At 50.8% G+C, this 14,344-nt stretch overlaps 1 protein-coding gene and 1 non-coding gene across 2 annotated transcripts; both read left to right on the plus strand.

The window, feature by feature from the left end:
- The first annotated feature begins 956 nt into the window (after positions 1 to 956).
- Positions 957 to 13,694, plus strand: RASGRP4 (RAS guanyl releasing protein 4). The gene is made up of 17 exons (XM_070397969.1): positions 957 to 1,074; positions 3,161 to 3,345; positions 3,756 to 3,874; positions 3,987 to 4,048; positions 4,616 to 4,747; positions 4,860 to 5,013; positions 6,699 to 6,872; positions 8,041 to 8,157; positions 8,895 to 9,170; positions 10,576 to 10,656; positions 10,736 to 10,840; positions 10,964 to 11,082; positions 11,194 to 11,338; positions 12,128 to 12,164; positions 12,268 to 12,399; positions 12,516 to 12,628; positions 13,215 to 13,694. Exons 1-17 carry the CDS (start codon positions 1,052 to 1,054, stop codon positions 13,269 to 13,271), a joined length of 2,031 nt encoding a protein of 676 aa, XP_070254070.1. The 5' UTR covers positions 957 to 1,051; the 3' UTR covers positions 13,272 to 13,694.
- LOC138997489 (U6 spliceosomal RNA) lies at positions 13,000 to 13,105 on the plus strand. The gene has a single exon (XR_011468953.1). It is a non-coding gene; the product is annotated as a U6 spliceosomal RNA (small nuclear RNA).
- Positions 13,695 to 14,344: the final 650 nt, after the last annotated feature.

The following is a 14,344-nucleotide window of genomic DNA, read 5'->3' on the forward strand; positions in this document are numbered from 1 at the left end:
TTAACGTTGTGTAAGAATTAAATGAGTTAATATTTTTAAAGCCTTTAGAATGGTGTGTGGTATACAGTAGACACTACATAAGGCTTTGTTACAATGAAGGTAATAAAGCGAAGACTAAACTAGGAATAAAAGAAACTTAAGAAGAAATGCACAAAATAATATGTCTGTAACTTTCCATTTAAAGCTTTGTACATTCTGCACATGAATATGTCCTTATCCTATGTAATAAAAGGGTAATATGCAAATAGACCAAATGGCAGAACAACCAAAGTGTAATATGCTAATGATATCCTAAGGCTGCTCAACCACTCACTATGACATGCACTGACCACGGGGGGGGTGGGGGGGAGAGGGGGGGCCTCTCAGCCTGGCCTGTGCCCTCTCACAATCCAGGACCCCTTGGGGGATGTCAGAGAGCCAGTTTCAGCCCAATCTCGCAGACCACTCCCCTTGGGAGGGCACCAGATGCAGGGCTCATGGCTGGCGAGTGCCAGCCTCTCCTGATAGGGACTGTATGGGCACAGTGGGACCAGGATGAGCGGGAACGGCAGGTAGGAGCTGCAGGTTTCGGCCCAATCCCTGCAGGTCACCCAGAGGGACCCCACCCGTGCACGAATTTGTACACTGGGCCTCTAGTAGAAATATAAATTTTTATTTTGAGTGTATTTTTACATGAATGTGTCATATAAGGCATACTTTTAAAAATGCTTTTATTGAAGTATGAAAATGACAGAACAGAGAATCACGGGTCTAAAGACAGAAAGATGAGGGAGATAGAAAGCCCACTGGGTGATTGGGGGTGGGGGCCAGCAGCACCGGAAACCTCAGCCTGAAGGGATCCCCACGTGGGGGGAGGGGGAACCTTTGGTCTCTCCCCAGCCTCTTCCTTCCCCCTGGCCTGGGCCTGGGTGGGGAGGGGCAGTTCCTCTTTCCTTCCCAAGCACTGAGGAGGCCCCAGCTCCCAAGGGGCTAAGAAGCTGGAGCATTGGTGAAAGGGGAGAAGCTGAGCCAGACCCTTGCAAGACCCCCTCCAATCCCACCCCCAGGAAGCATGAACAGGAAAGACAGCAAGAGGTGAGAGACCCTCGAGGAGACCGGGCCACCCAAAGCCCCTGAGCCTCCCATTGTGTGGGAAGGTTGGGAGGCACTAACCAATTAGCAGGGTGTGGGGTCCTCTGGGAGCAGAGGCAGGGGCAGGGGGCACCAGATGGAAAGATGCTTTAGGGCAGCGGTTCTCAACCTGTGGGTCGCGACCCCTTTGGCAGTTGAACGACCCTTTCACAGGGGTCACCTAAGACCACCCTGCATATCAGGTATTTACATTACGATTCATAATAGTAGCAACATTACAGGTATGAAGTAGCAACGAAAATAATTTTATGCTTGGGTCACAACATGAGGAACTGTATTTAAAGGGCCAGAAGGTTGAGAACCATTGCTTTTGGGAGTTCAGAGCCAGCCAATGCTGGGGCTCTTTGTATGAGCTCTATGCCTTGTCCTCGCTCTCTCTGGAGCTGGACCTGCTCTGTTTCCCCTTCTCCCCACCCCCACCCTCTGTCCTCCCTGGGGTCTTCCTGGTTCCCTATAACAGTCGCTTGCTGACCCCCTGAACTGGAAACTCCAGGCTCCTGCAGGGACCTGCCCCGGGGGAGAGGATGTGACACAGGGCAAAGGGATTCCCTTGCCTCTTAAATCACTCCTGGCTGCTTCAGATACTACAGGGGTCAGACAGTCCGCAGGTAAGGGCCTAGCAGCTGGTTCTGGCAGCAGGTTCTGGCATGGACCTCTATCATCTGGGCAAGCTGGCCCTCGTGTCCTCACAAGGCCATGGTAATTGGGTTCCTAGCCTGGGCAGCTCCTCCAGCATGTCTCTGATGTACAAAGGGGTCCCTTCCCCATAATATCCAGCAATTTAGTGGTTGAGACCTAGTTGCCTCATTTTCTGCCTGCATGACCTATATATGTGTTGATTTCAGAGAGGAAGGAAAGGGAGAGAGAGAAACATCAATGATGAGAGAGAATCATTGCTTGGCTGCCTCCAGCACGCCCCCTACTGAGGATCGAGCCTGCAACCCAGGCATGTGCCCTGGCTGGGAATTGAACCGTGACCTCCTGGTTTATAGATCAATGATCAACCACTGATCAGCCACACCAGCCAGGCTTACTTAGCACTTTTGAAGAGCGAGGCATTGAATGTTCAGAGCAGATTCCTAGGGAAGGTCCCAGGGTGACTCTCATTTTTTATATGAGGCCCATAGAAATTAAGTGACTAATAGCCACATGGCCAGCATACATTTCTCCAACCTCAATTTGTCTGACTTGTGGAAACCAAGGCTATTCTGCCTGGATTCTCCTCCCTGCTTCCTCCACCATTCCAGTCTCTCCATTACCCTCTTTCCCCAACGGGAACACCAGCCTCCAGCCTTGAGGAGGCACAAAGCAGAGTGAGGGTTATTTTTAAACTTCCCTTGAAACTGTATCAGCCCCAAGGACCCCACCCACTCTGAAGAGCACCCATACATTCTCTCTAGGCTCCAAATCTAGGGACTAAAGTGAGTGGCTAAGACTCAAGTCCTGCAGAAGGGCTGGCCTGATGAAGGTGTCAAGGTAGGGGAGAGGGAGATAGAATCTCAGTGTCTACTGCTCTCATGAGGGCTGGGAAAAGAAGGCACAGCATTGGAGAACAAAAGGGAATTCTGTGGAGTCTCCCTGAAGGCAGAATCGCCTATGATTCCCCTGGGATGACAGGATTATGGTAGTCTTCACCCATAATTCCCTTTAAGATCTGGAGTAATTCCAGGGATCTGCCTACAGGAAATACCTCCCGTGATGCCTAGGGACTGTATAGTCAAGGGGAATTTGGGGGCAATGCCTGGAGGAGAAATTTCTTATGATTCTCTGGGGAGGCGGTGGATGTTTCAGGGTAGTTTTGAGGGTCTTATCCTGATTCCCTGGAGATGGTAGTAACCTTTGGAGTTTACCTGTTTAGCCTTTGAAGGCTCCCATGATCTGGAATACTCTGGGGGTTTTCTCCCATGAGCCCATGGGAGGTCAGGAGTAAACCTGAGGCTTTGCCTTTAGGGCTTTAAGGTCAAGAAGAATTCTGGGGGCCTGCCTGAAGAAAGGGGCTCCCATGATTCCCTGGGGGAAATGCCCACAGGAAGTCCCACCAGGAATGCCCAGGAAAGACAGGAGGGCGGGGCCGGCCCCGACAGGCCCGCCGCCACAAGACGTGCCCCAGCCCCAGGGAAATCAGCAAGGTCATGGCTTCCATGGCTCTGGACATGCTGAAAGAGGGCGGCTGCAGCGAAGATGAGCTGCTGGAGAAATGCATTCAGTCCTTTGGTGAGTGTCCCCCTCCCTGGCCAGCCTCCCAAATACTAAGGTTGGGCCAAGTGCTCTCCTCTCTTTAGGCCTCATTTGGGGGGTGGGGGTGGGGGTGGGGGGTTATAACATAGGATGTGTGGAATCACTACATTAGATACGAGAGACACCTGTGTTTCTCTTTCCTGAGATGTGGAGAAGGAGGAAGTCTGATAGTATTTCCATCTTCAACATGACTTGCCAATGTTCTGATTCATGCATAGTACAGACCAGGAAACTGAGACTCAAGGATGCCAACTTGCTCGCCCAAGTTCATGCAGGGAGTCAAGAGTAGAGCTGGGGTTTGAACCAGGCTGTCCAACTGGCTCTGGAGACTGCAGTTCATTGCCTGGGGGCCATTCTGACACAGGGTCCCCTTCTTCTGTCCACAGACTCGGCTGGCAGCCTGCGCCGTGGGGACCACATTCTCAACATGGTACTGGCCATGCACAGCTGGGTGCTGCCTTCTGACCACCTTGCTGCCCGTCTGCTGACCTTATATCCTCCCAGGGCCATAGGCAGTGGTGAAGCGCAGAGGGCAGAGATGTGAGTCTGAGAGATAGGGACAAAGTGAACAGGCAGGTTTGGGATGCTGGCTATCAGAGCCTTAACCAGAACCCAAGTATCAGGAGGCCACAGGGAACACGCAGGAGCTGAGGCGGCTGCAGATCTGTCACCTGGTCAGGTAGGACTGGGCCAAGACCTCCATACCCATGACCCCAAACCCTCACCCTGCTGACCCCTAAAACACCTCCTAGAGACTCACCCAGCTCTGCTCCTCCAAATCCCACTTTCAGATACCTGGTTTGATTGCTAAGATTCTCCCAGTTATGCTCCTTAGAATTCTCACCTCTTAGAGACCCCTAACCAGATCCTATAGACCTTCTCACAGCTGGTGCCCAGACACCTCTAGCTCTGATCCCCAAACCCCTACCTCCCACATACTCCAGCCTAGCTTCTAAGACCCCCTTCATCCTACTCTCCCAAAATCTCACCCCTGAGACCTCCTCACTATTCTACCTAGCAATGTCACTTCCAAGAGATCCCCCCAGTTTATATCCTATTGATCCACTAACCTGTGCTAAAGGGCCCCCAATCCTAATCCCAGAGATTGCACTAGCCTGGTGCCTCTCTGAACCCTGACCTTCCAGAGATCCCCCACCAGCACCTAGAGATTCCTCAGAGAACTTCCCTACCCTCACCCACCATCCCACCATCCAGCCTCATCTCACCATCTCTAAACCGTCCTCAGGTACTGGCTGACCCAACACCCTGAGACAGTGCACCAGGAGCCCCAGTTAGAGGAGGTTATAGGTCGTTTCTGGGCCACTGTGGACCAGGAAGGCAACTCAGCCCAGAGGAGCCTGGGAGATTCCTCCAACCTGTGAGTCAGCCCTTCCCCATTCTGTCCCTAGCCCCACTCTGCCATCTCTCTCCATACCCCCCACATTCTCCACCCTGAGCCCCTATAATACCCTGCGCCTCTTTACCCCCAGTCTGAGCCCTGGTGGCCCTGGCCCCCCACCCTCCATAAGCAGCCCAGGCCTGGGCAAAAAGTGCAAAGTGTCCTTGCTTTTCGACCACCTGGAGGCAGGGGAGCTGGCTCAGCACCTCACTTACCTGGAGTTCCGGTCCTTTCAGGCTATCAAGGTGAGAACCCCCTTCCTCCAGCTAGGGAGAACTTGTAATGGGGCGGGGCCTGGCTGGGGCCAGGTAAGAGGACACCTCCCCACCCTGGCCTGGACTCTGGGCAGAAATCTCTCTCTCAAGCGTGGTGCTAGAAGGGCCAGGAAAATGAGTTAAGCTGGTTGAGCACAGAGCCCCTGGGGTTCAAATCCATCAGCCCCTTGTTACCTGTGTACCTTTGAACTAATCCCTTCTCTGGGACTCAGTGTTTTTAATGGAGGTCATAATACTTCATTGGATGGTTGGGAGAGTTAAATTAATATGTACATTTGAAAATGCTTGTCCCAATGCCTGGCACATAGTAAACGCTAAAGATAGGGTCAGTGCCTGGTCCAGAGTAAATGCTGTCATATTTTATCTGCCCAAATGGTAATTTCATGTTTCAATCTAGTAAGTGTTCATTATTGCCATCCTAATTTCAAGGGAAGGTGGGGATCTAGGTTTTTTTGTTGTGTTTGTTTTATACTTTTGTTTTGTTAAATTTATTTTAAAATTACAGTTAACATACTTATGTTTCAGGTGTACAACATAGTGATTAGACATTTACATACCTTACAAAGTAATCATCCTGATGGGATCTGGTTTTTTAATGTGAACATTTCCTGATCGTGTGTGCACACATACACACACACACACACACACACACATACACACATGCAGCACACACGCAGCACAGTGCATGTGGATATGGAATGCTGACCCCTGAGCAGAACAAATAGAAATCGGTTTCTTGTCCTCTTCGTCATTCTTCCCTTTGCTGACTGTATACCAGACAGGTAAACAGTTAAGAGCAACAGACTTGGTTCCCACCCTGACTCAAGCATGTGTGATCCTGGACAAATTACTTATCCTCTCGGTACCTCCTTGGCCTCATCTCTAAAATGGGAATAATATAGTAGTCACTACATAGAGTCGATGTGAGGATTAAATCAGTTAACATGACAAAAGGTTCAGAAGAGTGCCTGGCTTTATGTAAACATTTCTCTGGCCCTGGCTAGTGTGGCTCGGTTGGTTGTGACATCGATTCTCAGCTAGGGCACATACCTAGGCTGAGGTTGGATGCTTGGTCAGAGTGAGTATGGGAGGCAACCATTGATGTTTCTCTCTCTGTCTCCCTTCCTCTCTCTAAAATCAGTAAACATATCCTCAAGTGAGAATTTTAAAAAATAATAAATACATAAACATTTCTCCTCAGATGGGAAAGAGCCATGGTGACATCAGGGACATGACAGCCAGGCTAGGACTAAGGACAGCGGTTCTCAACCTGTGGGTCGCGACCCCTCTGGGGGTCGAACGACCCTTTCATAGGGGGTCTCCTAAGACCATCGGAAAACACATATATAATTACATATTGTTTTGTGATTAATAACTATGCTTTAATTATGTTCAATTTGTAACAATAAAAATACATCCTGCATATCAGATATTTACATTACGATTCATAACAGTAGCAAAATTACAGTTATGAAGTAGCAACGAAAATAATTTTATGGTTGGGGGTCACCACAACATGAGGAACTGTATTAAAGGGTCGTGGCATTAGGAAGGTTGAGAACCCACTGACTTAGGAGGTCATGACTGCAAGGGGATGGGCATGTGAGGCTCAGAGCCTGAACGCCACGCCCATCCTGATGCCCATTCATCCCCAGCCCCAGGACCTGCGAGACTACGTTTTACAGGGCTCTGTGCGAGGCTGCTCGGCCCTGGAGGGATCCGTAGGTCTCAGCAACAGCGTGTCCCGCTGGGTGCAGGTCATGGTGCTGAGCCGGCCCGGGCCCACACAGCGCGCACAGGTGCTGGACAAGTTCATCCATGTGGCACAGGTGAGGCCTGCCCCGCCCTCTGCTCGCTTTGTGGGCGCTCGCACCCCTTCGGTTCCCAGTTGTCATCCCGGGTAATGACAACACCGTGTCCTGGTCGCGCCCCGTGGCTTCGCGCCCCATTCTGGCCACGCCCCGTCCCCCCCCCCCCCCCCCCCCCCCGTGGTCTCAGTCTGGTGGTTCTTACCCGGACTGTGACAGCCCTGGTTCCTTGGCCTTGCTATCACCGCATCCAACCCTCCCAGGCCCCACCCCGCGATCCTAAACTTGGCAGTGGACAACATCCCTCCTGGCCCCGTCTTCCAAGCCCTATACCCGAATATTGTCTCCAAGGCAATAAAAGAGTCTCTTTCACGCCCACCACCCCTGCGTCATCCTCCACCCAGTCCCTAGAATCATTCCAGCCGCCTCTTCGGGAATAGTGACTACATCCTTTCCCCTCAAGTCAAGTCTCCCCCTGCCCCGCCCCATGCCACGCTCCTCCCCTGCAGACACGTTCCCTCCCTTCTAGAGAAAAGGGAAGCCCTCCTTCCCCTAGCGTGGCCACGCCCCTTGTGTACTTCCTGCAGCCACACCCTTCCTCTGGCTTCTCCCTGCGCCTTTGCTTCCCTTGCTGGGCCACTTAGACCTGCGGTTCTGGGTTTGCCTGCGGGTTTCCTCCTGGTTCCACTTTCTCCTCGCAGCGACCTGCGTCCTTCAAACTTGTAAAAGGGGAGGGCGAAGCAATTCTCCCTGATGGCCAGCTGACCCCACACCTGTCTCTACCTGACCCCTCTATATCACTCTGACCCCATTCACCTCTGCCCTGTTCCTAACTCTGGCCCAGAGCCCGACCTTCTTTCTCCTATCTGACTCGCAAAGCAGTGAAGACCTCCAGGTTCCTGACACCCTGATATCTGTCTGAATCACCTACACCTGTCTAGTTCAACACCCCATACTTGACTGAGTCCCTCCACTTTTTTTCTGACCTCACATTAGTCCGTTACATACCTGCTTGTGGCCCACTCCTGCCTGACACATCTCACCTGTCTGATGCCCATACTGGTCCACACCCACACATGCCTGAGACATCAACTTCAACTGGGTACTTTCAATTGGGATGCTGTCATCTGAACCCCCAACTTATCCGTGCTCCATGTGACCCCTATCACTTCTGCATCGGCCTCCCTAGAGTCTCCACCAGCTGCAGAATTTCAACACACTGATGGCAGTCACTGGGGGCCTGTGTCACAGTGCCATCTCCAGGCTCAAAGACTCCCATGCCCACCTGAGTCCTGACAGCACCAAGGTGAGGCCCCACTACCCTCCCCAAAATTCTAGTAGTCCAGAACTCCCACTTTTCTCCTGGGGCTCTGGAGACCTTGCTCATCCAAATCCAACAGATCCCCAGGCTCTGTTCTCCTCTGCCATTCTTCCTCCCTCTTCACCCATCCACCTGTCATGCTGACATCTCTTACTGTGTGCCCAGTCCTGAGCAGGACTGGCGAGAGACAGATGAGAAAGGTGCTAGTGGAGAACTTGCAGTCCAGGTGCAGAGTAAAACAATGCCCTCAAGAATGCCAACATTTGGGCCACCCATGGGAGGAGCATGGGATGGGATCCTGGTAATGTCTGGGGAAAGTGAGTCATCATGAGTCTGGTGTGTGGCTGAGGTCAGGAGGTGGCAGATGATGTTCAGAGGAAGATCCAGGTGAACCTTGCAATCTCAATTAAGGTGTCTGGGCTTTATCCAGAGGGCACTGGGGAGTTAGGGAACATTTGAGAATGATGCAACATCCATGATCAGACTTAGGTATTGGAAGAATCACTCTAGCCTGGAGACCCAAGAAAGAGCAAGTTTGAGATGTTGAGGCCAATGTGGGACACAGAGGGGTTTGGGGAAGTGTCCAAAAATGGCATTGGGCCCCTGGGGTCAGGAGCCCACACAGGGGGCTGCTAGGATACACCCCTCCAGGGGGCTAAGGGAGCAGAACCTGGTTTCCCCGATAACATGATACCCTCTCCCCAACATGGCCTCCCACATAGGCCCTGCTGGAGCTGACTGAGCTGCTCGCTGCCCACAACAACTATGCCTGTTATCGCCGAGCCTGGGCTGGCTGTATGGGCTTCCGGCTGCCTGTGCTGGGTGTGCACCTCAAGGACCTGGTGTCCCTGCATGAGGCACAGCCAGACAGGTTACCTGATGGCCGCCTGCACCTTCCCAAGCTCAACAGCCTCTACCTACGGCTGCAGGAACTGGCAGCCCTTCAGAAGCAGCATCCTCCCTGCAGTGCCAACGAAGACCTGCTGCATCTGCTTACAGTGAGCAGCCCTGCCCCAGCCGAGGAGGCTGAGCCTGGGATCCTGGGTGGGTGAAGGGCTGTGTGCCAGGAGAGAATAGTGTTGGGATGTTTGGGCTTTGAAACCAGAGCTTCTAGGTGTTTTGTTTTGTTTTGTTTTTCCTAGCTGTGTGGCCTTGGGCAAGTCACTTAGCCCCTTGGCTTCAGTTTCCTTATCTGCAAAATGGGAATAATAGGACCCACTTCAAAGAGTAGTTGAGAAGAACCAATCAATAATATAATTCACATAAAGTGCTTAAATTAGTACCTGGAACACAGTGAGCTCCACATAAATTATGCATTTTCCTCCCATTCCCCCAGCAACTCAAGTATCCATTGATCTGAGGTCCAGAATTGCCTTGGGCTTTCACACTTCTGAACTCCAAGGTTCTGAGCTTCTCATGTCATTAGTCCAAAATTCCAAGCTTTAACATACTATGAATCTAAGCAAAAAGCTAGTAGTAATTATTGATCACTTACTCTGGGCCAGGCACCATGTAAAACACTCTACAACTCCAAGGTGGGGACCCTTATCACGATTTCTACAGATTAGGAAACAGGACCACAGAGGGGAGGTCACTTGCCCACTCTCCCATAGCAGTAAAACCTGGATCTGAACCCGGGCTGGCCAGCTTCAGAACCCACGTGTGTAACGTATGTGAACTACTACACTATGTCCTAAGGTTGGAAGTGTGGGATTCTGGAGATTCATATATACGGGGGTGGGCAAAAGTAGGTTTACAGTTGCAACACAAATAAATAATATAGAGCTCCTTGTTCCAAATTCTTCAGACTTTCAAGACTGGTGACAGGGCATTAAACAAAATGGGGGCCCTTCTAAGTGTGGGGCTTGCCCATGAAGCTGGCCCCGCCCTAATATGAGTGGTGCCAAGGGTTCTAAGCTTTGCTGACTCTGAAAAGGCCATCAGCCCAAATATTTATTGAATACCCACTGTGAGCCAGGCACTACTTTAGGCACTTAGGTTTACAGCAGTGAGCAAGTCAGAAAAAAAGGGGGGAGGGGCTGTTCTTGTGGGGCCGACATCCTAGTGGGGGAGACAGCCCATAAAACAAAGCAAGTAAGTAAATTATATGGTCTTTTAGATAAGTATGATAGAGTAAATTAAGGCAGAAAATGGCATGGAAAGGAGCAGGGGTTTGCACTTTTAAATAGGATCCAAAAAAAGCCTTGGTGAGAAAGTAGCATACCTGTACTAGAGGACAGGTGCTGTGAAGAACAAATAGGTCTCAGTGGGAGAGAAGACCTTCCAGGTCCCCAGAGAAGAGGGGGCTTTTGGGAAGAGGAGGAGAATGGAGGCTCAGGCAGGGCAATGGCTGTAGGTAGGAGGATGGAGACAAAGGGTCTATAACATCCTGCCCACCCCCAGCTTTCCCTGGATCTCTTCTACACGGAGGACGAGATCTATGAGCTTTCTTACACCCGGGAGCCTCGCTGTCCCAAGAGTCTGGTGAGACCCAAACCCTGTTCTCTGACCTCCAGCCCAAGCCTATACACTGACTAACTATGCCCCTCTGTCCCTGCCCCAGCCATCCTCCCCCTTCAAACCACCCCTGGTGGTGGAGTGGGCCCCTGGTGTGATGCCCAAGCCCGACAGGGCCACCCTGGGTCTGCATGTGGAGCAGCTGGTAGAGGTAAGGAGGGGACTGTGGCCCGGCTACTGGGGGCCAAGAAGGAAGCTACCTGTATAGCCCTGACCCTAAGACTGAAGGGATCATGACTTGGCCTTACTCTCCCCTTCCCATGTTCCTCTGAAGTCCGTGTTCAAGAATTATGACCCTGAAGGCCGAGGAACCATCTCTCTTGAGGACTTTGAGCGACTCTCAGGCAACTTCCCCTTTGCCTGCCATGGGCTTCACCCACCCCCCCGCCAAGAGTAAGTGCTCTGATTCCTAAGGCCCCCACAGATGAGGATACCCGGGTTTCCAGGACCCCAGGGTCTGGGAGAAAGGGGCAAGTCATACTGAAGTGAGGTCTCTGCCCCCAGGAGTGGCTCCTTCAGCCGAGAGGAGCTGACGGGATACCTTCTCCGGGCCAGTGCCATCTGCTCCAAGCTAGGCTTGGCCTTCTTGCACACCTTCCATGAGGTCACCTTCCGCAAGCCCACCTTCTGTGACAGCTGCAGTGGTTTCGTGAGCACTCAGCCCACTATCATCCTTGGGGCCCATCTTCTGAGTGTCCTAGCTCCTCACAGTCTGGGCTCAAGCAGGAAACACAACAGACACAATCCCTGCCCACAGAATTCCAAATTTGACCCAGTTCTAATAGTCTAGACCAGTGATGGAGAATATGACACGCATGTCAGAGGTGACACTCGAACTCATTTTTTTGGTTGATTTTTCTTTGTTAAATGGCATTTAAATATATAAAATAAATATCAAAAATATAAATCTTTGTTTTACTATGGTTGCAAATACCAAAAAATTTCTATATATGACACAGCACCAGAGTTAAGTTAGGGTTTTTGTTTTGTTTTTTAAATATATATTTTATTGATTTTTTTACAGAGAAGAAGGGAGAGGGATAGAGAGTTAGAAATATCGATGAGAGAGAAACACCAATCAGCTGCCTCCTGCACACTCCCCACTGGGGATGGACCAGAATCGAACCCGGGACCCTTGAGTCCGCAGGCCGACGCTCCATCCACTGAGCCAAACTGGTTAGGGCAAGTTAGGGTTTTTCAAAAAGCTGACACGCCGAGCTCAAAAGGTTCGCCATCACTGGCCTACAATCTAGGCCCTAGATGATTCCCCAAACTTGAGTAAACCTCCAAATTCCTTTAATCCTCATCCCACATAAACCTCTACCTAGCCTTGAGAATTTCCAAAACCTCGATGGTTTTCACACTTCCAAAGAGCCCCGCCCCATCCACAGCCTTGCCTCTCCTAGCCTTGGTAACCTATTCTGCTTTCTCTTCCCAGCTCTGGGGTGTTACCAAGCAAGGCTACCGCTGTCGGGGTAAGTAGGACATCAGTGAGGGGGGAGGGAGTTCAGGACTTGCAGCCCAGAAGAATGGGGGCATGGACTGGGCCTTTGGCCACTAACTGCTGCCTTCCCCCAGACTGTGGACTGTGTTGCCACAAACACTGCAGAGACCGAGTAAAGGAGGAGTGTAGGAAGCCAGGGCCCAAGGGCGACATGAGCCCCCCAGGAGCCCCTGTCCCACCCACACTGACGCCCCGTGCCAGCTGTGGTAAGATCCGGGGTGTACAGTCCTGGGAAGAGGGCTTGGTACATAGGGATTAATCCCAAGGTCATGAAGCTCTTCCCAACATACCCACATTCCTCCCACCCATACTCTCAAAACAGGCTCTGAGGACAGTCTTTCCTACACATACGCCCTGGAACCTGAGACGGAGTGCCACCTTCACCATGCTTGGACCCAGACAGAGCCCCCACACCCTTCCTGGGAACCAGACACGGTGAGGAGAAACTGCCCCTGACCCCCAAGTGGATACAGGGAAGACCAACTCACTTGCCTGGGGAACCCAAACAGATTTGGGGAAGCACGGGAAAGTAAAACTGTGCAAAAATCCTCAATTACTTGGGTAGGAGATTCTGGTAAATTTTTACTGTTGTTAGAAAAACAGAAATTTCAGCAGAATAGGAAAAGGATTTTAGGGAGAAAAAAATAAAGAAAATAATAAGATGGCAATAATAAGGCCAAATATATCAGGAGCTACAATAAATGTCATGGAGTAAATTCTACTATTCAAAGGCAGAGACTCTGAGATTGGGTTAAAAAATGTCCACAGGGGCCATTCATTCATCCATTTAACAAAAGTCTGGAGAGCTGCTCACTTCGGCAGCACATATACTAAAACTGGAACGATACAGAGAAGATTAGCATGGCCCTGCGCAAGGATGACACCCAAATTCGTGAAGCGTTCCATATTTTTGAAAAAAGAGAGAGAGAGAAAAGCCTGGTGAGGTACTGCTGGCAGTGAAACATCTTCTGGACATCATACACCACCACCCCCATATCATCCAATGTCTTCTTCCTTCTAGGTTCCCCTCCCAACGATGGCCTCGCCACCCATCCAGTCCTCCAAGCCAAATTCCTAGACATCGAGAAGTTATTTTCTTCTTTTGCATCAGAGTAGCTATTAATTGTACTCCCTTATCCTGCACTTAGTTAACTGTGCAGCTCCATGTTGGACACATTTAATCTTACTATTATTTTACCAACTCCTTAAGTCTTCATTTTACAGATGAAGAAACTGAGGCTCCGTGAGGTTAAGCTGCTCACCCAAGGTGGCAGAGTTCCTAAGTGTTGGAGGCAGGACTCAAACCCAAGTTTTCTGTCTGCCTCTAAATCAGAAGCTTCTGATCAATGTGCTACACTGTCAGCGTGGGTCAGGAGGGGGACGGGAGAGAAGGGCAGAGTCCCAAACACTGGGGTTCTAGAGCAGGGGTGGGCAAACTTTTTGACTCGAGGGCCACAATGGGTTCTTAAACTGGACCGGAGGGCCGGAACAAAAGCATGGATGGAGTGTTTGTGTGAACTAATATAAATTCAAAGTAAACATCATTACATAAAAGGGTACGGTCTTTTTTTTTTTTAGTTTTATTCATTTCAAACGGGCCGGATCTGGCCCGCGGGCCGTAGTTTGCCCACGGCTGTTCTAGAGACAGGAGAGAAGGCTAGAGAAGGGATAGAAAGGGGAGCCAGTGAACACTCGAGTCTGATCATGTGGCTCCATTTCACTCAGGTTAAAAGCCACAGTCCTCCCTGTAGCCCACTCCACAAGTCTGCCCCTATTACTTCCTACCACTTACCTGCTCCCATCCTGCTTCAGCTACACTGGCCTCAATGGTCCCTGAGCATGCCAAAAATACTCCTACCCCAGGGCCTTTGCACTGGCTGTTTCCTCTGCCTAGAACACTTCCCCAGAGGCCCACATGACTCCCTCTTTGGGACTTAGCTCAAGTGTCACCTTAGTGAGGCCACCCCTCATCGTACTCAAAGTTTCAATCTCCCCATGGTCCTGGATCCCACCTTCCTGCTTTATTTTCCTCCAAAATCCTTTCCTCATCTGGCAACTATACATTTTACCTTTTTCTCTTCTTGAATATCTGCCCATCCTTACTAGAAATGTCAGCTCCAGCAAGACAGGGGCTGCACTTTTCACTGCTTT

This window comes from Myotis yumanensis, unplaced genomic scaffold (genome assembly GCF_028538775.1).
Source record: "Myotis yumanensis isolate MYYU_CA2020_CCGP unplaced genomic scaffold, mMyoYum1.0.hap1 SCAF_18, whole genome shotgun sequence".
Taxonomy (NCBI): domain Eukaryota; kingdom Metazoa; phylum Chordata; class Mammalia; order Chiroptera; family Vespertilionidae; genus Myotis; species Myotis yumanensis.